This window comes from Diabrotica virgifera, chromosome 5 (genome assembly GCF_917563875.1).
Source record: "Diabrotica virgifera virgifera chromosome 5, PGI_DIABVI_V3a".
Lineage (NCBI taxonomy): Eukaryota > Metazoa > Arthropoda > Insecta > Coleoptera > Chrysomelidae > Diabrotica > Diabrotica virgifera.
The window spans coordinates 113,910,862-113,938,698 of record NC_065447.1 but is presented as its reverse complement, the minus strand read 5'-3'; the positions used below and the strand labels follow the sequence as shown (position 1 = coordinate 113,938,698).

General features: G+C 33.4%; 1 protein-coding gene across 1 annotated transcript in view; it reads left to right on the top strand.

Annotated features, from left to right (window-relative positions):
* The first annotated feature begins 8,259 nt into the window (after nucleotides 1-8,259).
* LOC126885099 (facilitated trehalose transporter Tret1-like) overlaps nucleotides 8,260-27,837 on the top strand; it is a 160,874-nt gene continuing 141,296 nt past the window's right edge. The window contains exons 1-2 of the mRNA XM_050651527.1: nucleotides 8,260-8,377; nucleotides 18,089-18,238. Coding sequence (XP_050507484.1) covers nucleotides 18,202-18,238 — 37 coding nt within the window. The 5' untranslated portion in view covers nucleotides 8,260-8,377; nucleotides 18,089-18,201. The remainder of the gene's footprint in view (nucleotides 8,378-18,088; nucleotides 18,239-27,837) is intronic.

Below are 27,837 nucleotides of genomic sequence, written 5' to 3'. Positions count from 1 at the left end.
TTACAAGAAGAAGAAGCACTGCTTGTTGGGCGAAAAAAGGTAGTTCAATCTAATTTGAAGACATATAACCTGTAACGTGATCGTTGCGTTTGTTGCTCCATGTAACAAAAATTCAGCCGAAGACAGAAGGTTCGCTTTTTAAGACATTTATTTTAGAATCAAAACATTACAAATGATAAGATAATTAGCATTAATTACTACTCGTTAATTTCGTTAATAATAGTATATTGTACAACAAGAGAGAAAAAAGACATATTTCTCACGAGCGCAAAAGTTTGTTGGCACGAGCCGAGGCACGAGCCGAGGCACGAGGCGAGTGCCGCAAATCAAGCGAGAGAGAAATATGTCATTTTCTCTCGTGTTGTACACTGTACTTTTTCTATGGATGCGTTTTTGTAAAGAGTTCAAACTTCAAAATTAAATAATTTAGGTGGTTTTAGGTATATTACATGCCTAAATTGAAATAAAATACATATATACACATGGGTATTTAATATTCTTAATATTTATATACTTTATTTATTTAAAATTATAATTCACAGCGGAACAGTCTTAAAAGGTAATTTTTGATAAGTTTTGACAAGTTGTTTGACATTTTGTTTGACAAAAATAATTGTGTTTGTATTGTGCATGTTACCATGGAAATGGCGATCATATGTATGTAAACCGGCGGTGAACCCGTGAGAAAAAATATTTCTCACTGCAATGGCCGACTTTTCTCACTGCCTGAGAAATTGTTCGTTTTGAATATATGTAAGTAGTGCGAGAAGTTGCACATTGTATAGCATCCATAGAAAAAATATATTTATAACCTACGTATAGAACATTAGGTTCGGGTTGATGTGACGATATCTGGTACATGAATGAATACTACCGACTATCGCGTGGATCTGGAATTACATTTATTAATATGAAACTGGCATATAAGGAGAGAAAAGCTCGCTCAGCTCGCCAGCGGAAAAGACATGTAGGGAATTACGATCAATGCTCGTAAAAGGATAGGTAAAAGGAAAACCGTCGGATTCGTTCAACACACCAAAACGACGGCGGGAAATAGTCGGGATAACTCACCTCTTATACCTCGTTGTTGTTTATTATTCTTCTATCAACGCTCCAAGAATAATAATCAACTGGGCTTTTCGTTCCGACTTTTATATCGTCCGAGACGGTACAAAAACACGTTCTACTTAATTCATTGGCGTACTCTAGACCTAGATCATAAAATTATATTATCGTCACAACCTTCACTATTGGAAATTAATTCGGATAAAGAAATAAATTTAATAAAAGGTATGCGTGATCTATTTTTTCCATTTACAAATGAAGACATTTTTCAGACAAATAAGAGATGTTTGGGTAGGTATATGACATTAACCTGAGGTACAAGCAATAAGGAGAATTTCATAAATTGTTCCCAGAACTTTTCAGAGATTATTTTTTGATGATTTTAATTTCCAATCGTGTAATAAGATTTTTCATCATGTGTTTAATTCTGTCAAATCAGATTATTATTATAGTGGGAATTTTCTACCTAGATTATTGCAGTGCTGTAAATAAGAAAATAATGCTTCAATTTTCTTGTCTCCAATCGACACGAGAGCCCTCCAGGCTATTGCCAGTGCCATCGTGTCTATTTATTCTCACTCTCTTGTTATAATAATGTTGATTAAGTCATTCATAGAGATCCTGACCAATAGAAAGCTACAGAAATAAAAAACAAGAGCGATCATTTTTGATTATTTCATTCATAGGAGATTCTGACCAATAGAAAGCTATATAAATCTAAATTAAACTGATAATTTTTGATAATTTCCCGTCGTCAAGTATATTACGTCAGATGCCCTTCGTTGCTACGAAAAAATACATTCAGTGACATTAATGACAATTAATGTTTTAAAAATTATAAAAGTGATTACTTTCAACCGTCAAATTAATGTTTATAACAACTGTCTGTTTAATTGTACTAATTTGTACTTACATAAATAAATTACAATAAAATTTTGGTTTTGAACAGTTTTATTCATGAAATAATCACAACAAATTTCACTCGATCTCTAAAATTAATATAGAATTTTAGAGCTCTTTTGCAATTACTACTGATAATATCCCGTCTTCAAGCATTACGTCAGATTCCCTTCGTTACTACGCAAAAATGAACATTCACTGACATTAATGACAATAATTAATGTTTTACATCTTGTCAGAGAGAATAACAAGAAACAGGTGTAGGGTTTAGCAAATATTCAGGAGAAGATATCAATTAAGTATTAGTTAAAGTGATTTAAAAAGACAGTTTTATGCATGAAATAATCTTACCCAGTTACTCTCGAGCTCGAATTATCGATTTGTTTTGCTTTCGTGACACTTTGACATAATTTCGCTCCCCTTTGAGTCGTGAAATTAAAACTGTCAAAGTGTCACTTGGGATACAAATCGATAATTTTAGAGCTCTCTTGTAAATATGTACTACTGATTATTTCATATATAGAGATTCTGACCAATATAAAGCTACAAGAATAAAAATTACAGCGGAATTTTTCTCGATACTTTCCTGTCGTCAAGTATTACGTCAGATGCCTATCGTTGCTAAGCAAAAATGAACATTTAGTGGCATTAATGACAATGTTTGAAAACTTGTCAAAGGGAACACCATGAACAGGTTTAGCAAATATTTAGGCAAATATATCAATAAAATATTAGTGAAAATGATTTAGAAAACAATTTAGATCATGAAATAATCTTACTGAATTACCCTCGAGCGCTTAAAAATTACCGATTTATTTGGCCATCGTGACACTTTGACATAATTTCACTCCCCTTCGGGAGTGTCAAATTAAAACTGTAAAAGTGTCATTCGGGATACAAATCGATAATTTTAAAGCTCTCGTGTAAATACTACTGATAATTTTTTTGATAATTTCCCGTCGTCAAGTATCGCGAAAGATAATAAACATTTAGTGACATTAATGACAATTAATGTTTTACAACTTGTCAAAGTGAACACCACGAGCAGGTTTAGCAAATATTTAGGCGAACACATCAATAAAATATTACTTGAAATGTTTTAAAAAATATAGTTTTAGTCATGAAATAATCTTACAGAATTACACACGAGCTCTTGAAATCAGCGATTTGTATTGTCCTCGTGACAATGTGAATAATTCCTCTCCCCTTCTGGTTGGGAAATTAAAGTTGTCTAAGTATCACTCGGGATACAAATCGGTAATAAAAGAGCTCTTGTGTAATTACAAGTGAAACTATTTTTTGGAATTAAATTGTGTGCACCCACTTACTGGCGCAAAAAAATGTATGACAGGTGGACGAGAAACATTGTACATTGAAGACACAATCTTACACAGTCGTAGTAGAGTAAAGACCACAAAAACTATGGCTAGATGACATCAAAGCCAAAGTAGGGAGAAACTGGCACCAAATAGTACAAAATAGAGAGTGGAGAGCTAATGGGGAGGCCCTTGTCCAGGAGTGGATGGAAGCAGGCTGAAAAAGAAGAAGAAGAAATACCTACCTACTGGGTGAAATCTTTAAATAAAATAACGAAAAATAAAATTAAAATTCCATTTTTATTCAGTTGCAATGCGAAGGCAAAACAATCTTATTTTTCACTTAGAATACGGAGCGCAGTCCAGCACTCTGAATCGACGATTTTCGACTCTTGTTAAAATCTCATCGGAGAGAACGTAGGTCTGCTGCTCCATACTCTAAGTGATCAACACCGAGAGTTTATCCCCCATACCGCAACTGACGTGAATTGACTAGGTGACTAGCGTCATCTGGCAATTGAAAGATGAAGTAGTTTTCAATCTTAAGAGCAATACTAATAATATTTAAAAATATTAAAATATTACTAAAACATTTTTAAACTGAAAACTTATTGGTCCATTTCCTTGGTAACACCTCCATGCCTTCTAAAATTTGCAAGCCAGATGGATGCTGAAGCGAAGAAAACAAGAGGGAATTCAAAAAACATACAATTCACGACCCCGTCTGTTCAGCTGGTAAATTCCAACAGAAAATGGACCTAGTTACTCAAAGAAGTAACGACCAATATAAATATAAAATAAAAATTTCATTTTTATTCAGTTGCAATGCGAAGGCAAAACAATCTTATTTTTCACTTAGAATACGGAGCGCAGTCCAGCACTCTGAATCGACGATTTTCGACTCTTGTTAAAATCTCATCGGAGAGAACGTAGGTCTGCTACTCCATACTCTAAGTGACCAACACCGAGAGTTTATCCCCCATACCGCAACTGACGTGAATTGACTAGGTGACTAGCGTCATCTGGCAATTGAAAGATGAAGTAGTTTTCAATCTTAAGAGCAATACTAATAATATTTAAAAATATTAAAATATTACTAAAACATTTTTAAACTGAAAACTTATTGGTCCATTTCCTTGGTAACACCTCCATGCCTTCTAAAATTTGCAAGCCAGATGGATGCTGAAGCGAAGAAAACAAGAGGGAATTCAAAAAACATACAATTCACGACCCCGTCTGTTCAGCTGGTAAATTCTAACAGAAAATGGACCTAGTTACTCAAAGAAGTAACGACCAATATAAATATAAAATAAAAATTTCATTTTTATTCAGTTGCAATGCGAAGGCAAAACAATCTTATTTTTCACTTAGAATACGGAGCGCAGTCCAGCACTCTGAATCGACGATTTTCGACTCTTGTTAAAATCTCATCGGAGAGAACGTAGGTCTGCTGCTCCATACTCTAAGTGACCAACACCGAGAGTTTATCCCCCATACCGCAACTGACGTGAATTGACTAGGTGACTAGCGTCATCTGGCAATTGAAAGATGAAGTAGTTTTCAATCTTAAGAGCAATACTAATAATATTTAAAAATATTAAAATATTACTAAAACATTTTTAAACTGAAAACTTATTGGTCCATTTCCTTGGTAACACCTCCATGCCTTCTAAAATTTGCAAGCCAGATGGATGCTGAAGCGAAGAAAACAAGAGGGAATTCAAAAAACATACAATTCACGACCCCGTCTGTTCAGCTGGTAAATTCCAACAGAAAATGGACCTAGTTACTCAAAGAAGTAACGACCAATATAAATATAAAATAAAAATTTCATTTTTATTCAGTTGCAATGCGAAGGCAAAACAATCTTATTTTTCACTTAGAATACGGAGCGCAGTCCAGCACTCTGAATCGACGATTTTCGACTCTTGTTAAAATCTCATCGGAGAGAACGTAGGTCTGCTACTCCATACTCTAAGTGACCAACACCGAGAGTTTATCCCCCATACCGCAACTGACGTGAATTGACTAGGTGACTAGCGTCATCTGGCAATTGAAAGATGAAGTAGTTTTCAATCTTAAGAGCAATACTAATAATATTTAAAAATATTAAAATATTACTAAAACATTTTTAAACTGAAAACTTATTGGTCCATTTCCTTGGTAACACCTCCATGCCTTCTAAAATTTGCAAGCCAGATGGATGCTGAAGCGAAGAAAACAAGAGGGAATTCAAAAAACATACAATTCACGACCCCGTCTGTTCAGCTGGTAAATTCCAACAGAAAATGGACCTAGTTACTCAAAGAAGTAACGACCAATATAAATATAAAATAAAAATTTCATTTTTATTCAGTTGCAATGCGAAGGCAAAACAATCTTATTTTTCACTTAGAATACGGAGCGCAGTCCAGCACTCTGAATCTACGATTTTCGACTCTTGTTAAAATCTCATCGGAGAGAACGTAGGTCTGCTACTCCATACTCTAAGTGACCAACACCGAGAGTTTATCCCCCATACCGCAACTGACGTGAATTGACTAGGTGACTAGCGTCATCTGGCAATTGAAAGATGAAGTAGTTTTCAATCTTAAGAGCAATACTAATAATATTTAAAAATATTAAAATATTACTAAAACATTTTTAAACTGAAAACTTATTGGTCCATTTCCTTGGTAACACCTCCATGCCTTCTAAAATTTGCAAGCCAGATGGATGCTGAAGCGAAGAAAACAAGAGGGAATTCAAAAAACATACAATTCACGACCCCGTCTGTTCAGCTGGTAAATTCCAACAGAAAATGGACCTAGTTACTCAAAGAAGTAACGACCAATATAAATATAAAATAAAAATTTCATTTTTATTCAGTTGCAATGCGAAGGCAAAACAATCTTATTTTTCACTTAGAATACGGAGCGCAGTCCAGCACTCTGAATCGACGATTTTCGACTCTTGTTAAAATCTCATCGGAGAGAACGTAGGTCTGCTACTCCATACTCTAAGTGACCAACACGGAGAGTTTATCCCCCATACCGCAACTGACGTGAATTGACTAGGTGACTAGCGTCATCTGGCAATTGAAAGATGAAGTAGTTTTCAATCTTAAGAGCAATACTAATAATATTTAAAAATATTAAAATATTACTAAAACATTTTTAAACTGAAAACTTATTGGTCCATTTCCTTGGTAACACCTCCATGCCTTCTAAAATTTGCAAGCCAGATGGATGCTGAAGCGAAGAAAACAAGAGGGAATTCAAAAAACATACAATTCACGACCCCGTCTGTTCAGCTGGTAAATTCCAACAGAAAATGGACCTAGTTACTCAAAGAAGTAACGACCAATATAAATATAAAATAAAAATTCCATTTTTATTCAGTTGCAATGCGAAGGCAAAACAATCTTATTTTTCACTTAGAATACGGAGCGCAGTCCAGCATGAGCCGAAAATCGTCGATTCAGAGTGCTAGACTGCGCTCCGTATTAGTGAAAAATAAGATTGGTTTGCCTGCGCATTGCAACTGAATAAAAATGGAATTTTCATTTTATTTTTATATTGGTCGTTACTTCTTTGAGTAACTGGGTCCATTTTCTGTTGGAATTTACCAGCTGAACAGACGGGGTCGTGAATTGTAAGATTTTTGAATTCCCTCTTGTCTTCTTCGCTTCAGCATCCATCTGGCTTGCAAATTTTAGAAGCAATGGAGGTGTTACCAAGGAAATGGACCAATAAGTTTTCAATTTAAAAATCTTTTAGTAATATTTTAATATTTTTAAATATTTTTAATATTGCTATTAGGATTGAAAACTACTTCATCTTTTAAAATAACGAAAATTGCACAGCATATAATGACCGGATTTTCGACACGTTACACATGAAGGACAATTTTTAATTTAAAAAAATTACATTTAGCTCAGTAAATGAATGTAAAATACGGCGATACCGTGTAATTTTCAGGGTCAACTCCGAATTGCATAAAAATCTGGATTTAGGTTCTACTCACCCTTCACTTCAAAATTGAACTTGTGCCGTTGCTTGCTTTTATTTAGGAGGAGAAAGTTACTCCTTATCGGGGGTGAAAAATCACACGTTTAAAATAAGTCCGTAAGTGGATCAACTTACTCATTCTAAGGAATTTTTGTCTATAGAGTTTTTTAATTAACTCCATACTTTTATTTGCTAGTAAAATAATTATTTTTCAACAACAAGAAACACGTTTTCGGGCGGTTATTGCAAAGATATCAAAATATCAATATTTTATCGAAAAAATGTTCTTGGATAATTTATATAGGTAGCATATAAAAGAACGAAAAATGGCGTATTCGTGAAGTCTATAGAACTAGTAAAAGCAAAGTTGTAGCTCATGAAAAATACGTTGTATGTAGAATGCAATTACGCACTTTTTTATCTGTATCTATTATACTTATTTTATTAAGGTACCCAGGGTATTATAAGGATAATATCGCTTGAGGTCAATGGTGTATATACCGAGGGTCTTCGGCCCGACGGATATAGGTTGACCGAAAGCGTTATTATTTATAATACCCGTGGTGTCTATATGCACAAAATTTGAATGAATTTTGAATTAATTAGTTTTCAAGTAAGTACATTTACCAGCAATAGTCGTAACGTAATTGTGGTAACCATAGTTTTACTTAGGTTGATATTTGTCAACTTGACAGTATTGAACTAGTTATTTAAATTTAATGCCCTAGGGCTTTTTATGCCTATGGGCATTATATCATACTTAACTGACTTCGAAATCATGTCATTATTTGTTAAATAATATACCAGTCGGAAATTAAAATTATTGTTTTTGATGAAAGCGACATGTTATGAAAAATACATTCATTAATAATTGCATTCCGTGTTGTTTTCGATTAAATTCAAAATATTTTAAAAGCATTCTAATAACTTCTGTGATAACCCCAACTTTATCTCACAAAAAATAGAGAAAGAGGCAATAAATTAAAAACATAGATTTCACTAAAACCATACAAAATACGTTATTGACCCTTTCATTTCATCAAATATACATAAACATTTTGTGTGTACTATTAATAAATAGTGTAAGAAAGTACAGTGAGTACAATAGTAAGTAAAGACTTTTATTTACGATCATATCCAACAAATTGATATTTCTATTGATATGTCTGCATAAATTTTTATAAATTCAATTTTATTAACAAACTTTACTTTACAAACTTTAGACTTAATCCGTCATAGGAACATATAAAAATGATGTGACTTTACACATGGATGTATAAAATATTCAATGTTTCACGCTCGAGGTACCATAGAGCTAAATTTGACTTGTTCACATCATTCCATTCACAAATTAAGCTCTATGGTACCTCGAGCGTGAAACATTGGATATTTTATACATGGCTGTGTAGAAGCAAGCTTCTCATGATGTGAACAAGTCAAATTTAGCTCTATGGTACCTCGAACGTGAAACATTGGATATTTTATACATCCATGTGTAAAGTCACATAATTTTTATATGTTCCTGTGACGGATTAAGTTTAAAGGGTTTTTACCCTAATATTTTTACTTTGGTGGTTAGCATGTTCGATTCAAGAAACACTGAATATGATCGGTCAACCGATTGAAAACTAGTTCTGTTTGTTTTATGATGTAGCCCTGTATAGGGATTTTAAAAAATATACCTTTTATAAAGGATTTCATGGTTTTTTTTAATAAATGGTATACAGCCAACTACAGGAAATTTTTCCTCGTGGAAAAAAGGGTTACACAGGGAACCGTTCTCATTAACAATTAAAACAATATTATTTAGAAAAAAACATGGCAAAAATTCTTATCGGGACCTGATAGATTCTACAAATCATAAGGTTTGAACTTGAATTTAGGTACTTTATTACAATTGTTTATAACTTAAAAACCATCAACAAGGAGAAATATTATAAAAGACGTTTTATCATTGTAAATATTATTTAGATTGTAACAAAATGGTTCCTTTGAGAACCATAATTTGTTTTTACATGCTGAATACATTTATTCGTTTCAAGAAATTTCGATACATAACATTATGTTTATCATATTATTCGACTCACTATCAGTTTTAAAAAGTTTCTCTAGTCAACTAGACGAAAATTCTGTTAACGTAAATCCCTACATCAAAGAATTAAAAATACTATTATCTACTCTAACAACTATGCAGTGTAATATAATATATTATTTACGTGGATAAAAGCTCATATTGGTCTTGGAAATAATGAAAAAGTAGACCAGTTGTCAAAAGACAGCATTTTCAGTGGCGAGGAAACATTGAGTGATATTGGACTTCATAGTGCGGCAGATTCGTGCAAATATTATAAGAATTGTGCATTTAAGATACAAGCATATAATTTGGACCACACATACCACACATATAAAGGTTTAAAATTAGATATGAGGCCATCTCAGATTTTACTTTTTACAATAATGGCGGGCATTCAAAATGGCGATGATACATATGTAACTAATAGCGCGATAACTTTTAAACGAAAAGTCCGACTTAAACCAAATTTGGTACAGTGGAACCTCGATAGTACAAATTTGGTACAGTGGAAATTCGGGTTAGCCGGAGAATATGGTAAAAATTCATAAAATACGGTAAACTTACAGATAAACTGAGTTATAATTGAAATAACATGAAATATATAAAAATGAAAACACAAACCTAAGCAAACGGAAGCGAACAATACAAGATTGTACTACTACACACAATACGATCACAATCGAAACGATATTATGTTATTTAAGAACAGTGGACACTAAGACCATTGTTTAAAAAAACAGTAGGTACATTATCTCTCATAGTTATATTATATTACATACATTTTGATTGTTGAAATGTTTGTCTGATGAAAATCGGTCCGGGTTAGCCGGACTTCCGGGTTATCGCGGGCCGACTTATCGGGGTTCCACTGTACATGGGTTCTTTTTTGGTGTATAAGATCGAGCTCTTGAACCGGAAGAATCGGTTTACCAGAAGTTGTGTTCTTCCGGATTTTTTATGAAAAAATATGTTGTTTTTTTTTCAATTCTTTCACCCTGTATAATATGCTATTTTTCAAAAAGCTAATTAGAGACCGACCTAATGTAATTTTTTTGGCCGAAGCCGAAGTTCGGCCTGTAGGATACCTTCGGCCGAAGCCGAAGCCGAAGCCGAAGGTGACTAAATATTTGCATTCATAGTATTATAGGGATAATCGATGGTCGATGTTTTGCCATTAATATTTAGGTAGTCAAAACACCAGTAATCTTGAGTTTTAACAAATACAACAAAATTTATTATAGTTTCTCAGAATTTTACTACGTGAGAAATATTCAAATGAACATCTTTGAGACATCTTGGCCTATTGTTAAAATTTATATCCTACCCACTACCTGAAAGTTTGTAAAACGTTTTAGTTTATTAGAGTATAAAATAGGGTGTAAATATTATTCAAATTATCAAAGGCTCGCCGAAGCATATTGTTTAGAGATTATTTACAAAATATATAGTACATTATACTCAGAGCATTTTATTATTCCACCTTCGGCGAAACCTTCGGCTTCGTTTTGGCCGAAGCCGAATGCCAGCCACATTGTTTGATTTGCTTGTCTAGATAATGTTTAGAAGAAATGCGTTCAATGTGCTTCCCCGTTTAGGATTTTGTCCTCTTCAGGGTTTGAGGTGAATGTATTGTGTTGGCAGCAAAAGCAAACAGTCCGAAAAACACACTGGGGCAAGCGCCGTGTCCTGGTGTTCTTGGATCCTGGGTTATGCCGGACGGTGGTGTCCAGAAGGCTAAGAAGTCAACAGAGAAGAAAGTTTGATGGATTGTTGTTGGTTCCATAGACATTTACGTGTACTTTCCGTGCTTTGCTCTCGACCAGTCTCCCTAGAAACCATTGTACAACGACAGGCGAACCTGCGTCCCTCGTCGGCGGTCAGGAGGTGGCTTTGAGTGCAGCGTGGACAGTGTGCGTTCGAGTGGAGAAAATAGTTGCGGCTATTTTCTTGGGACGAACAGGTATAATTGTGCAATGAAGTTGAATTTTGGCCGAAGGTTTAAATATTGGCCGAAGGTGGCCGAAGCCGATGCCGAAGCCGATTAATCGGTCGGTCTCTAAAGTTAATACCGGCATTAAAAGAGCGTAAAAATATTTTTTAGGAAATATTTTTATTTATGTTAATTACCATTTAATAAATGCATAACCTATCTTCACATGTACCTATATGCGGCAGATTCGTGCAAATATTATAAGAAATTGTACCTTTAATGGTAGAAGCATATAATTTGGACCCAGTGGCGTAACAAAATCCGTCGGGGCCGGGGCCACCCCACCGAATTGGAAATGGGGCCCCCTTTAAAAAATTACTAAATGCGACATGTATAGCAAAAATGTGTTATAGCCCAGTAAATGAACGTGAAATACGGCGATACCGTGTAATTTTCAATGTCACCACCGAAGTGGTCCAGTCCATACTTTTCAAGTTATTTACGAGTGAAAATGATCAACATTGTTCAAAAAAAAACACGCTTTCAGGCGGTTTTTCGCAAATAACTCAAAAAGTAAGAATTCTTAAGTAAGCAGCCAAAATGTAGCTGATAAAAAATGAAGTCTATCGACCCAGTAAATGCAAATTTGTAGCTCATGAAAAATTGTTTTTCTCGTCAAATTCCAAATCAAATATTTCAACGCGAATTAACCAAAAAATAAAGCACTTTTCGGGTAAACTCATTAAAATGTGTTTCAAAAAGTTTATTAAAATTTTTACTTTTTATAAAAATTTCTATCATCAAAACTAAGCGAGTAACGGTCAAAATACAGTTAAAGCCTTTTTTTGTTAAAAAAAATTGAGAAATCTCCCCCTATTTAGCACCCCAAATGAAACTAATCATTACCGCTTTACAAATTACTTAACTTTTTTTTACATGACTTGTAAGTTTCACTAGTTGAAAGTGCTTATTTTTGAATGGGTGTATTCGAAAAGACTCTAACGAGTCACTAATTACAAGTGTATGCAAATTTTGAACAGCCATATCTTAACCAATTTTTGTCTTAGAGAATAACAAAATAAAACCAAAATATTTCTAAAAGCAAAACCTATATTTCTTTCCTCTTTGAGATTTTTCATATCACTAATACTCAAGGGCGGATCCAAGACCGATTTTCGGGGGGCATGAACTTTTTTTATGATACATGCATATGCATATATTAGGTTACCTCACACTTTACCTCGTTCAGCACAACCTTTACTACCGTTCAGCACAATGCTAAAAATATTTTTCTCGTAGCAAGCGGAATAGCGAGAGGGGCTCTCTGGATCCGCCCTTGCTAATACTTTTTAAGTTATTTTAGAAAAATGTCCTTATTAAAAAGCCCTCGCTTATTGAGTGTATATTTAGAAAAAGTAAAAACTTTTTTACTATAAAACCAATTTTTTTAAAAAATAAAAACTTCGAACCGATCCAACTTAGGGGAAGATTTTCACGTTTCTTTTTAGCACAAAAAAGAGCCAATTTTATTTTGAGCGTAACTCGCTTAGTTTTGGTGCTAGAAGCTTCATTTAGTAGAATTCAGTATTATTTTCTGCCATCCATTGTTCAAATTTAGCGTATTACTTTTCGTACGTTTCTTTGGATTTTTTTGGTAACATATTCTCAGTCGCTTTTTTGGCTCCTTCTTCAGAAATATCGAATTTCTCTTGCATTCTGACTTTTTTGACAATGTCACATAGGAAAGCTTTGTTTACGTTAATAACAAATTGCTAACCAACATCACTTTCCTAGCAACGCAACGGTGCTAAATATCTGCTGCGATACAATATTACTTCTAATTAATATAAAGTAAAATTAAAACTTTAATTGCTGCAATGAACCGGTATGACATAAATTTTTGTATGCACCACGTGCATTTTTAGATGTTTATACCCTCGGGAGACATATAAACACTCGGGCCGGAGGCTCTCGAGTTTATAAGCTTGTCTCCCTTATGGTACAAAGATCGATTTAATGCCCTTAATATAAAATATAAATAAATATTTTGTTTTTTAAAAGCTACATTTTTGTTAAGAATATTTTTCGATGATTTCTTCGATAATATTTATTTCGATAAATACTTATTTTTTGAGCTATTTGCGAAAAATTTTCTGAATACGTGTTTTTTTTGTTGAAAAATACACATTTTCACTCGCACATCACTTGAAAAGTATTGACTTAGATAAATAATCTCTATAGTACAAAAGTTTCTTACCATTAGTCAATTTATTCATTTCCTGACTTATTTTAAAAGTATGATTTTCACCCCCGAGAAGGGGTGACTTTCGCCCCCCAAGTAAAAACAACCAACGGCACAACTCCAACTTTGAAGTGGAGGATAAGTATGTAGATTCTAAATCCAAATTGCCAAGCAAATACGTCGTGACGCTGATAACACTCCAAAACGATCATTTACTGGGCTGTTTGTGTGTTCATGCACTGTTTATGAAAACTTACATTTTTCATCTTTATTGGTATAGAATAAAAAAATGAATAAACGACTACATTATTACATAGTATTATTCTATGAGATGAGCAACTTAGATTAGATTAGATTAGATTATGTGAGGTCGTTAAGGCTATGGAGCCTCTCAGCACTTCGACCTATAAAGATCTTTTGTGCATACCGTAATCTAGTTAAACTCTAGGACGCCAATACTTCTGATTAGCATCCTAGGTGACTTGTTTCCTATGTCAGAGGGCGTTAGGGTGACCTGTTCTAGGAATTTTAGTCGTTTGCAGAACAGCACTACGCAATTGCATAGGATGTGTTCTGCCGTTTCTTTTTCGTTGTCACAGAAACGACAGTTCTCACTATCGAATTTACCCATTTTTTTGAGATGATATCTCAGAGGGCAGTGACCAGTGAGAAGGCCAGTGACCATTTTTATATCTTTTTTACTAATTTCGAGAAGGCGGTTTGTTGCACTAGGCGACACCTGTATGAGCCTTTTTCCTTGCCTTGGTCCTGGTGTGTTGGACCAGTATAGTTGTAGTTGATTGAGTTCCCAGGTCCGGAGTTCCTCTCTGATGTGGCTTTTTGGTAGTCCACAGAAGGGTTCTGGACCTTGGATGGGGTATTGGCCCCTTCTTTTACGAGGCTATCAGCTTCCTCATTTCCTGCAATTCCCTTGTGACCTGGCACCCACATCAAAGTCACTTTGTTGCATTCCGCCAGCTTCGTAAGGGATTGTTTACATTCCCAAAACCAACTTTAACTCACAAGTAAATGACTTTAGAGCCTTTATGGCAGCTTGGATGTCTGATAAAATGAAGACTTTTGCCCTACGAGTGTCTCGGTTGAGACATTCTTGGGCACTAATCTGTATGGCATGTATTTCTGCCTGAAAGATAGTTGGGGCGTTTCCAAGAGATTTGGATAGTTTGAAATTCGGCCCAGTAACTCCCACTCCTGCCCTTTCATCTATCTTAGATCCATCCGTATACCATACGAGTGAACCTTCCTCCAGTTTCGGTTCAACTGTTTCATTCATTTGGTGGTTTTTTATGACCACTTCAAATGGTGTTTCAAAGTCGAATTTGACTGGCATGACGTCTGTCGGCTTATCCTTAGAATTCAAAGGAATTTCTTCCAGGATTTTAAGATGGCCCACTAGATCGCCAGGTTTCATTATTTGTGTCTGTCGCAGCTTTAAGGCGGTGGTTACTGCCTCCCTCTTTATGCAGAACTGCATTGAAGGAAGGTTCAGCATCGCCTCTAAGGCTGCCGTGGGGCATGTTGACATTGTCCCTGTGATTCCCAGACAAGCTAGCCGCAGCACTTTTTGCAGCTTGGCATTAGCTGTTGTTTGTTGTGTTTTTGGCCACCATACGAGTGATGCGTATGTGATCATCGGCCTAATAATCGTTTTATATGTCCAGAGAGTCATTTTCGGTTTTAGGCCCCAAGTCTTTCCAAATGTCTTGCGGCAGGTCCAACTTGCCACCAAAGCTCTGGATAAGATTTTTTCAATATGACTATTCCAGGTGAGTTTTTGATCTAAGGTTACCCCCAGATATTTTACTTCTCTGGAATAGTCTAGTGTGATGCCATTCATAACTGGAGCAACTTTCTTCGTGCACTACTATCAGCGAATATATATCTACAATTTTATTAATACATACAACACATGCATACGATACATTGTATCTATCTGACGGGCAACTTCATTTTCAATACTCCATTGCTTAAGAAACGTTGCGTATGTATGCGCAAAATATTATAACAATATGTAACAAATTTTTACATATATTAGACGACAAGATGGAGCCGCTGACACATTGAGGCCCCCCGCAAGCATCATGCTGCGGGTGCCTCTGTTACGCCCCTGTTTGGACCACACACACTACACATACAAAGATTCAAATTTAGATATGAAGCAATCTCAGATTTGTCTTTTACAAAAATGGCGGGCATTCAAAATGAATCTGCCGCACATAGGTACATGTGAAGAAAGTTTATGAATTTATTGAATGGTAATTAACATAACTAAAATGTTCAAAATATTTCCTAAAAAATATTATTACACTCTTTTCAATTGCTTTATTACTTTTGAAAAATTTATATATACAGGGTGAGAGAATTGAAAAAAAAACAATATATTTTTACATAAAAAACAGTAAAACCACAACTTCTGGTAAACGGATTCTTCCGGTTCAAGACCTTGATATTACACATCAAAAAAGGAATCTTGATGTCAAATTTGGCTGAAATCGTTCAGAAGTTATCGTGCTATTAGTCACATATGTATTGTCGCCATTTTGAATGACCGCTATTTTTGTAAATGCAAAATCTGAGATGGCCTCATATCTACATTTGAACCTTTGTATGTGTAGTATAATGTGGTCCAAATTATATGCTTCTACCATTAAACGTACAATAATTCTTATAATGTTTGCACGAATCTGCCGCATATAGGTACATCTGAAGATACGTTATGCATTTATTAAATGGTAATTAACAGGCAACTAAAAAGTTCAAAGTATTTGCTAAAAAATATTTTTACGCTCTTTTCAATGCCGGTATTACCTTTTTGAAAAATTAATACATACAGTGTGAAAGAATTGAAAAAGAAACAACATATTTTTACAAAAAAAAAATAAGGAAAAACACAACTTCTGGTGAACCAATTTTTCCTGTTCAAGACCTCGTACATCGACCTCCGATCTTGTACATAAAAAAGAACCTATATACCCAATTTGGTTGAAATTGGAGGTCTCGTTAAAATGTTATCGTGCTATTAGACACATACATATAGTCGCCATTTTGAATGCCCGCCATTTTTGTAAAAGGCAAAATCTGAGATGGCCTCAATATAAATTTGAACCTTTATATGTGTAGTATATGTGGTCCAAATTATAAGAATTACAAGAATGTATAACCATAAGTAAAGCTAGACTACATGATAACTGGAAACTTCAATGAAATCAATACTGTATAAATTTGTCCAACAAGGTATACTCTTTTACATCCGAAAATCCCGACAGATTATTGGCATAAAAATTTAGATTTTTCAAGGCACGATATTGTTACTATCTCTCGAGTAAACTTTTGCCGTACCTGCCCATCTATATAAAGTCAATGTAATACAGTCGGATTTGTGCGAAAAAATTGCATTACAATAAGTGAATTGGATCATATAGTTTTTGCATGTGACAAATATGTGACACAAAGAAATCTATTCAATATGCAGATATTGCAAGCAAACATTTTATCCCCCATATAATCTGATGAACTTACTAGCTTTGAACAAACCGTCGCTCTTTAGGATTCTTCTAGATTATGTTAAGTCATGTAAATTGAAACTTTAGGTTTGGTCTAGCTTTGCTAGCTTTTCTTTATCTCCCTGGTAATAATATCCCGTATCCCTACTTATGCCCGTATTTATAGTCGAATCTCAAGACCTTGTCGAGTCTCAGGACCGACCTTGAATAAAATTTGTGTGTAAAGTAAACCCAAATTTTATTCAAGATCGGTCTCGAGACTCGACTATAAATACGGGCATTAGTCTGTGGTTAGACACCCTGAACGACCCCTGGGTGCGAAAAGCTTTTTTGTTCCCTCCCCTTGATTGTTTGATTGGATTCGTAATGATCTTGGTCTATGGTAGGTTTGGTTAGGCGTTGATTTTAAGAAGCGTTGCTGGCTAGATGGGCGCAGTTCCAAAAGGCCATAAAAGAAGAAAAAAACGTTATGTTTCTTTTAATAATGATTAAAACTATTTCATTTGCGTAATAAATGCAACCTTATGCTGTTGCCTAAAAACACCTTAATACATTATTCAAAATAACTGCCGTTTCATTTTGAACTTCAAATATCTCGAAAAATAATGACTTCATCCGTTACGAATAAGAAGTGTGTTATTTACATAGACAATATTAGGTAATCGAAAAATTGCGCCAAAATAGCAACTTTGCGAGTGGCCTAGGTCAACCAATCACTTTTCTGTATCGTACGCCTCTGGTACTAACCAAAAACTTTTTTAACATAATTTAATAGGGTGTACACGGTACAGCACCTATACTTTCTGCCAAGTAATTCAAGGATATCTCAAATCGTTTTAAAGTACTGGATACAAACAGGTTTTAAATTTTTAAATAAAACACATTCTAACTCAGTAAGGAGCCACATTTTATTTAAATGATTTGGGTTAAATCTTAATATTTTGATCCCAGAAACCTACAGTTTAAATATTTTCAGTTATTTATGAAACACCATGTATTTATAATTACTCAAGGCTGATACCAAATTAAATAAATATATTTTTATTAGGTGAACTGACCAAACGGTCAGAAGACGATAAAGGGAGAACTCCTATAATATCCGTTACATAGCTGTTGTAGTTCGTGTTACTTGTGTACAAAAAGACCATTGCAATTGATATAATGGCAAATAGAGCAATTCTTAGTGGCATCATAACAGGTATGTGTGTGTATATTACATATTTACTATTTTTTATTATTTAGATATTATTTTGTATAATTTGAACGATTTGTTTCTTACCATGTCTTCTTAATTAAATTACTATATATATATATATATATATATATATATATATATATATATATATATATATATATATATATATATATATATATATAGTGACTGTTAATAATACAAAATGAATAATTTTGGGGAATGCAGTCAATGTGTTTTGGGCTGATTAGAAGAGAAACACTTTGAACTTTTGTCGAGCTTTCGGACAATTTATTTCCTTTATCAAGACAATCTAAAAATACAAATGTTTAAATTTAGATGAAAACTAGAAAAATAACAACTTACTGCTCGTGGTTTACAAAATAACTAACATACTTATAAAAAACATAAAAATTCTTTCTAAAAAATATAAATTGTAAACGTAAATTAATTTTGAAATATGTCAAAAGGACATTAATCAAATGTAGTTAGACTACTTTAATAACTCGATAGATTGGTAATAGTACTTGTGGTAAATGCTACATCGGACAAACTTCACGTAATCTATCTCTTAGACTAACGTCTCATAAAAGTGATATCAAGAGAAATATCCCTTCTTGTGCATTGGCAGAGCATGTTATTAATGAGGATCATGTTTTCATTTTTCAAGAAGCAACAATTTTGGAAAGAGAAGTAAATTTACGTAAAAGAGAATTTAAAGAAATGGTTTGGATAAAAAAATCAAATTGTATTAATAAGAGATCTGATATCAATAATCTAAGCATTATTTATAATAACATTTTGGCTTTGACTAACTAACTTTGACTGTAATTTACTAACTTTGACTTTAATTTTGAGATCTGATATTACTAATTTATGCATTTTATAAACAATTTGGTCTTATTAATTTTTAAAATTTCACTAAATAGTATCAAAAGAAAAATATTTATAACATTCTAAATCAACTTGTTTCACATTACTATCAGTTTTTTTTTTTACTAATAATTATAACTTCAAATTTGCTTATATCTTTATATCATTATTTTATACACTGTTAACTAACTTCTTTCCCAATCTATCGAGTTATTAAAGTAGTCTAACTACATTTGATTAATGTCCTTTTGACATATTTCAAAATTAATTTACGTTTACAATTTATATTTTTTAGAAAGAATTTTTATGTTTTTTATAAGTATGTTAGTTATTTTGTAAACCACGAGCAGTAAGTTGTTATTTTTCTAGTTTTCATCTAAATTTAAACATTTGTATTTTTAGATTGTCTTGATAAAGGAAATAAATTGTCTGAAAGCTCGACAAAAGTTTAAAGTGTTTCTCTTCTAATCAGCCCAAAACACATTGACTGCATTCCCCAAAATTATTCATTTCATATATATATATATATATATATATATATATATATATATATATATATATATATATATATATATATATACATCCCGCTATCATTATGTCATCTTTTCATGTTGCAGTCATTTGGCATCACCAAGAAATACCATCATTTTCGAATTTTAATTCGTGTATGTTTGTTGAGCGCATTTTTAACGCCCTGTATCGTCCTCAGTTTTCTAAAATTTTAATTTTAAAAATTTAAATTATATACAAAAATTTTTACACTTCATAACCATTTTGACTTCCACCACATAAAAATGTGTATTTCCCATCATTTTGCCGCTTTTCGACGTTGCCACGAGTTAAAAATACCGATCTTTTGAGGACAGGTAGAAAAGGTCTATTGTAAACTTAGAGGATGGAATATTTTGGTAAAATATTCCATCCTCTCAGATTATAAACTACATAAAAGGTAGGTTCTTTACCTGTTCAGCTGGATTACCAAGCAAGGGTCTAAATATTTTACGAGTTGAATTGTGTTTATTTGATTTCATCTGTTAAATTAAAATTTCTCATACCGACTTATAATATTTGTTTGAAAAATTCATTTTATATTTTCGTTTAATTTACTTAGGGTTTTTGGTCAGAATTTTGAAGAAACGCTTGGTTTGACATAAAATTTGGGACACGTACCTATAGCTAATATGTTAAAGAAAAAAAGTGATATTGTGCCGATATGTGCTTTTGATCTGGAGGTGAGTTTCGTCGGTTATAGGGTATGAAAACAAATACGTTCAAATAAGTCCGGAATTGGATAAACTGACTAATTCTAAGCAACTTCTATTTTATAGCGTTTTTCACTAAGTCAATACTTTTAGAGATATTTGCGAGTGAATATGTTCATTTTTCAACAAAAAAAAAACGTTTTTATACGGTTTTTCGCAAATAACTCAAAAAGTAGGTACTTTATTGAAAAAAAATTAGCAAATAGTAAATATAGCTTATAAAAAAGTGAAAAAATGGTATATGTGTCAGGTCTGTAGACCCAGTAGAAGCAGAGTTATTGCTAAGCTTTGTTTTAAAACCAAGAGGAGTAGGTAAACTAAATGGCAGATTCACACCCAAGAAAGTCACTAGAAATATCATCAGATAAATCTTCTTTTTTGGTTGATCATATCGGCCTTTGACGGTAATCTTGACTAAAAATCTAAAAATAAAAGGAAGAACGCAGAAAATACAAAAATTGCTGATAAAATAAATAAACTGACCTATGAAATGCCAATAGTGTCAAAATTTGATATGAGTAAAATTGCCTGAGGTTGTACCAATTACAAACAAGGTGTACGGCGCGGGAAATTTGAATGACTCCTCTTGTTTAAAAACAGACTATAGTGAAAAATAAGCTCTTATATCTCAAATTCCAAATCGAATATTTAAACGTGAAATAAAAAAAATGAAACACTTTTCTGGGAAAACTTATTACAACTTTCTTAAAGTGTTTAAGAAAACGTTTATTTTTATTTTTTTTTTAAGTTTCCAGCAGCAAGAGTAAGCAGGTTACGCTCAAAATACAGTTGTTCCTTTTTTTTTTGGTTAAAAATATTCTAAAAACTCCCTCTAATTAACAGCCCAAATGGAATTAATCGTTACCACTTCACAAGTAACTTTATGTATTGTTTGTGTTTGTAAGTTTCATCAGTTCAAAGTGCTTATTTGTGGAAAAATTTGGTTTTAAAGTAAATTTTTTTAAATCTTTAATTTTGAAAAAAAGACTTTTGTCAAAATAACTTAAAAATTATTAGTGATACCAAATATCTTAAAGAGTAAAAAATGTAGGTGTTGCTTTTTTAAATATTTGGAATTTTTTGATTTTCTGGAAGACAAAAATTGGTTAAGATATGGCTGTTCAAAATTTGCATATACATACTCGTGACTAGTGATTCGTTCGAGGCCTTTCAACAAAACCCCTTTCAAAAATAAGCATTTTGAACCAATGCAACTTACAGATCATATACAGGGTTTCCCCGAAAATAGTGCGTTCCTTACAGGTATAGATAGAAAGCACAATGTAGAGCAAAAAAGTCTTATAACATTTTATTCTAAATTCAGCCGTTTGACCAAAAAACGAAAATACATTTTGATATGCAAATTGATACTCAATTAGTAAATAAACAAGGGGTCCCATTAGATTAAATTTCAAAGTCACAGGTTCTTCTACGCCATGTTGCCAGGTCATATAACTTTATGAAAATAAAAATTTACTCTTATGGAGAACAACGTAATTTTTGTTGAAACGGTTAACTTTAGGAAAAAATGTTACAACACCTTTTTGTTCTAAATTGTGTATTATATCCACACCTTAAAGGAACGCACTATTTTCGGAGACACCCTGTATAAACAATACATTTATCTAAAGTAACGTGTGAAGCGGTAACAATTAATTTTCATGACTTTCTTTTGCCAAAAAAAAGGGAACGATTTTATTTTCAGCGTAACTTGCTTACTTTTCACGCTAGAAACTGTTTTAAAAACACCAAAAAAAATTTTTTTTAAACACTTTAAAAGAGTTATGATGAGTGTTTCCCGAAAAGTGCTTAATTTTTTTGGTTATTTTACGTTGAAATATTCGATTTGGTATTTGACGAATAAGAACCTATTTTTCATTAGCTGCAACCCTGCTTCTACTGGGTCTACAGACCTTATACTGACACCTCTTTTTCATAAGCTATATTATTGCTAGGAATATTTTCTTCGATAAAATATGTACATACTTACTTTTTGAGTTATTTGCGAAAATCCGTCCAAAACGTGTTTTTCTATGAAAAATAAACATATTCACTCGCACATACCTCGAAAAGTATTGACCTAAAACTTTTATAGAACAAAATTTGCTTAGAATTAGAATTAGTCAGTTTATCCACTTCCGGACTTATTTTGCACGTATGTTTTTTCACCTCCAAGAAGGGGTGAAAGTCACATCCAGGACAAGAGAACATATCGGCATAATCTCACTTTTTTCTTTGGCATTTTGGCTACGTGTGTGCCAAATTTTATGTCAATCCAAGCGGTTCTTTAAAATCTGGAGGTTTTGCGATATTTTATCGTGAGTGAATGGAATAATAATTATTACAACGGCAATTATTGCCGTTGTCACTTTTAGATAAGAAGTCATTATCACAATGATATAGTCAGGTTAACTGAATTGTATAATTATTGTGTTTATCATTAAATGTGAAAACCTAGAATTATCCATGTCTGTCCGTCAATAAACACAACTCGTCTATTAGTAGGACAGAAAGAATGACAAATAAGGTGTCAAATGAAAGCCTATAACCAAAATATGATATTACATGTGAGAAGTTTGACCTCGGACTGCCTGTTCCAGAGTTGCAACCGAAAGTACTGTTTTAAATTCGTCGAAATAGTACAAACTATTGGTCAACACGACTAAGAAAGACCAGAACAAATACATACTTCCGGTTTCATGCCTGTCTGTTCGTCCATATCTGTAGGTGAACAAAATTCATCCGTCATATCAGCTGACAAAAAGTTACACGAAGGGTTCAAATATCGACTGCCGGTTCAACTTACTCAAAAAGAGGTCCTTATAACATATTCACAAGGTGCCGTGGTCGAAAAATTGTTTAAACAATTTTTTAAACAAATCCACAAAAATAATTTTTTCACTTTGAACAATTTTTTTTTAGATAATTTTGGACATTCTGAACAAAAAAGGTCTCTTGTCAATTTTCTCTAAAATTGATTGTTGTCGAGTTATACGCGATTTAAAACCTGAAAAATGCGAAAATGGCCATATAAAATCTCAAGATACCTTTTTTGCTCAGAATAACCCAACTTATCTAAAAAATCGTTCGTAATGAAAAAATTATTTTTGTGAATTTGTTTAAAAAATTGTTTAAGGTGATACAGTAGCGATCAACAGGTAGCCAAAACGCGTTCCAAGATTGCGGCTGTAATTTTGAATATTTTTTCAAGATATTTGGCACACGTATCCGTAATATAATAAAGAATGGCGATACAGAGCCCAATTTGAAAAATATATTAGGTAATATTTGAAAATTATTCTGTAATTAAATACAATATTAAAAAAACGAGCCTGTACCGCCATTAAGAAGAACAAAAAAATACACTTTCTTCAAATAAACTTTTTTATCCGATGCCTAGATTTTGTGTCATTTTGGAACTACTAAAATGTTTTATTTCATTAGTCCAAAACAAAATTTAAATTTTTAATTCGACAAAATATTTCCACGCACAGGCTGTGGTCTGTATTAATTCGAGAACCAAGAGAGACAGCTCATTAACCGCCTTTCATTTTTTCTTAGAAAATAAACGATCTCTACACAAAGTACTTATAGGATAATACGCCGCCGTTATGAAATGATTGTAGGATGTTAAAATGACGAAGGATGTTTTACCCGGAAATCCGAATTTTATATACTTTTGTTATATTTAATACCCTAATAGCACACGACGTCCTTTGGACGTCCAAAATAGGTCAATTTTTGGTCCTAACGTCCATGGACCATAAACGGACGTCCTTTGGACGTCCGACGCTGGACGTACTTCGGGTGTACTAAATATGTACGTCCTTTGGACGTCCGGCGTTGGACGTCCTTCAGGTGGACTAAATATGTACTTCCTTTGGACGTCCGGCGTTGGACGTCCTTCGGGTGGACTAAATATGTACGTCCTTCGGACGTCCGGTGTTGGACGTCCTTCGGGTGGAATAAATATGAACGTCCTTTGGACGTCCGTACTCGGACGAAATACGGACCTTTTCCAATCGTCCATATTGGACATATTCTACCAATAAGGGGATTAAACAGCAAAATTATTTAATAAAATATTAACTTAATTATGTTAAAAAAATAGTTTAAATGGAAAAGATTATAAATCATATTTAATTCAAAACTGTATATATGTAGTTTAATATCTAATACATGTTTTTGTTTTTATGTAAAGTGTGAAAATCTGATCGGTAAATTATTCGATATGTCCACTCTACATCAACAATAAATTGAACAAGAAATTGACTAAGTTATTCAAGGCCAAATTTGACGAGTACACAATGTATGATTTGTAAAAGAAAATGAAGGAATTTGATGAAATAGAACAATTGGATATGTTTTATTTTGTCAAATTTCTTTATTTTCTGTTTATTCACGGCAAAATTGGAAGTAGAATTGTGTTTTGTATAAGCCAAATTTGACCTTGAATAACTTGTCAATTTCTTGTTCAATTATTGTTGATGTAAAGTGGACTTTATAATGTTTTATTATTCCCGTTACCAAGATGATAGAAGTTTGGTGGTTAATTCTAATAAGCAAAAATATAATTTTTATCAATGTATCCTTACTACAGATGAATATTGAGAGCATCTTTTTGAAGTTGAGCGTACGTGTGCCCAAAATAGGTCCAGTTTTAGTCCTAATGCGGATGGACTATAAATGAACGTCCTTCGGACGTCCGACGTTGGACGTACTTACGTGTTGAATAAATATGAACGTCCTTTGGACGTCCATCGGACGTCCGTGCTCGGACGTCCGTTGGACATTGACATCGATCCGTGAGCGTCATCTGCAAAGAAGAAAATCACAAGCCAGGACAACCAATCCAAATAGTGAGTGTTTCAAACTTTTGTGTTGTGTTGTCAAAAGTTTATTTAATTATTTATGTTTTTCCTTACATACTTACATATTTTTTCAAGCTTTTTGGTATATTTTTCATATTTTTTACTATATTTCGATAAAAAAATTCTTCGCAGTTTTATCCTAATCAACATCATCATCATTCTATCCAAAAAGGCAAATCGCCAAAATCGCAATTTTATCATAATATGATATGTATACTTGCATTTTACCACATTTTTTCGATGTTTTGAAACATTTTTGTATATCTTTTGTGTATCTATCTATATTTTGTATATCACCCCTCCTCGGGGTGAAACTCACCCCCCAAATTCACATACTAATTTGTAAGTACACATACTTTATAAGTATGGAATAAAGGTTGCTTAATATTAATCAGTTTATCGAAGTCCGGACTTATTTTGAACGTTTTTCACCCCAGAGAAAGAGTGAAACTCACCCCAGGGCAATAGCACACATTGCCACAATATCACTTTTTTTCTTTGGCATGTTAGCTATGCGTATGCCAAATTTCATGTCAATCCTTTAAAATTTACAGCAAAAACCATCAAAGAATGTAGTAATACTTGTTTTCATGAAGTCGGTGATAGAGTTTGACAAATCTTTATGGTTGTTAAATATCTTTTAATTTGTGTATTCGATTTTTAAAGGTAGGTACTATATACGTCCATTTGGCACAATAAAAAATAACCTTCGACCGGTACATATTGCTTGTATCGATGCTCGGTGCATTGTTCAGTCATAAATTTTACCTGTCCCTATAGCGTCGGCCGTCGGGTCCTATTGTAAATTATTATAATAATAGTCCGTCTCGGTATTTTATTATTTCTGTCATAAGTATCTCTGTGGAAATGCAAATGCTGCTTGTAACATCCCAAAAACCAGCTCTACTATTAATTGTACTCGTATAAATAAGTGTATAATATGTACCTACCTACTTATTTATTGTATTCATTTATAGACCTGGATCCCGCGTAATAAAAAAAGTTGATTAACAGCAAGCTGAAAATTTGTTAATAGCTTCACGGTGTCTAGTCGGACAAACTTTGATGTACGGGAATACTGGAACCGGGGAAGTTTTAATTGTGGAACAGGTTAAAAACTTGGAACATCAGACTACCGAAAACGTTCCATATATTTTGTCGGACAGAACTTCCAATTGATTTGTTACCATTTCATTAAACTCTTATGCAAAAATCAGACTGTGTACCAGTCTACTTTTATTCTCTTAATATTTTTACTTAAAAAAGTGTACTACAATCATCTCGCTAAACTTAATATAACTGTTTTCGAGATAAACCCATTTTAAATCTGCGATATAACATAATTTTTTGCATAATATTGTAGTTAAATCCGAAAAATCAACTTAAAACCATAATAATAATTGTGCCAATTCTCATTTATGTCATTTATATTTTTGGAGATTTTTATGGTTTATAAGTTATTTTTCGAGTTTAGCGAGACGAATGTAGTATATATTTTTTAAGTAATAATATTAAGAGAATAAAAGTTTTGATTCGAAAAGTATATGTAATGTAGAGTTCCCTCAGCGATGTGATATAATATTATTACAGTATAGCTCCCCGTGCATGACAAGCTTATGGAGGTAGCCCATATAGCCTAGGCTATAATATTATTAAAAAAATCACTTAGATGGGACAATGGCTTTAGGAAATTCGAGACATCAAAAATGGCCCATTTTTAAGGTGGTGCGTTAATTTCTTGGAGAAATGTAATTATAATTTAATGTAAATAATCTAATATCCAATAATTGTAAATTAATATAAGATGTAATATAAGTTCCTTAAAAAATATATTTTTTATTTCCCACAATACATTCTCCACAGGTATAAATATCGTCTCTAGACGTCCACCGAACGTCCTCCCAGGACGTTAGATGGATGATCGGCAGCAATACATTGGACCAAACTGGGACGTCCTATGAAGGCCCAATTGACGTCCACCGAACGTCCCTTCGGACGTTAGGTGGACCTCCATTGGGCGTTTGGCAACGTGGAATTTGGACCAAAATTGGACGTCCTGTTAAGGTCCAATTCACGTCCCCTAAGAAGTCCGATTAAGATCCAATTTACTCCGATTAAGGTCCAATTTACGTCCAATTAAGGTCCCATTTACGTCCGATTAAGGTCCAATTTACGTCCGATTAAAGTCCAATTTACGTCCGATTAAGGTTCAATTTACGTCCGATTAAGGTCCAATTTACGTCCGATTAAGGTTCAATTTACGTCCGATTAAGGTCCAATTTACGTCCGATTAGGGTCCAATTTACGTCCCCTAGGACGTCCGATTAAGGTCCAATTTACGTCCGATTAAGATCCAATATATGTCCCCTCGGACATTAGATGGACGTCCAATGGACGTTCGGTAGCGCGACATTTGGACCAAAATAGGACGTATAAAGGACGTTCCTCGGACGAAAACGGACGTCCAATGGACGTCCCTAAAGTCCGTGAAGGACGTCCATTGGACGTCCTTGTGCTATTAGGGTAGGTACCTACCTATAATTCTGGTGATTTTTTAAATCCTCTATTGTTAAGAGAATTTACACCTTTAGCCAAAGTT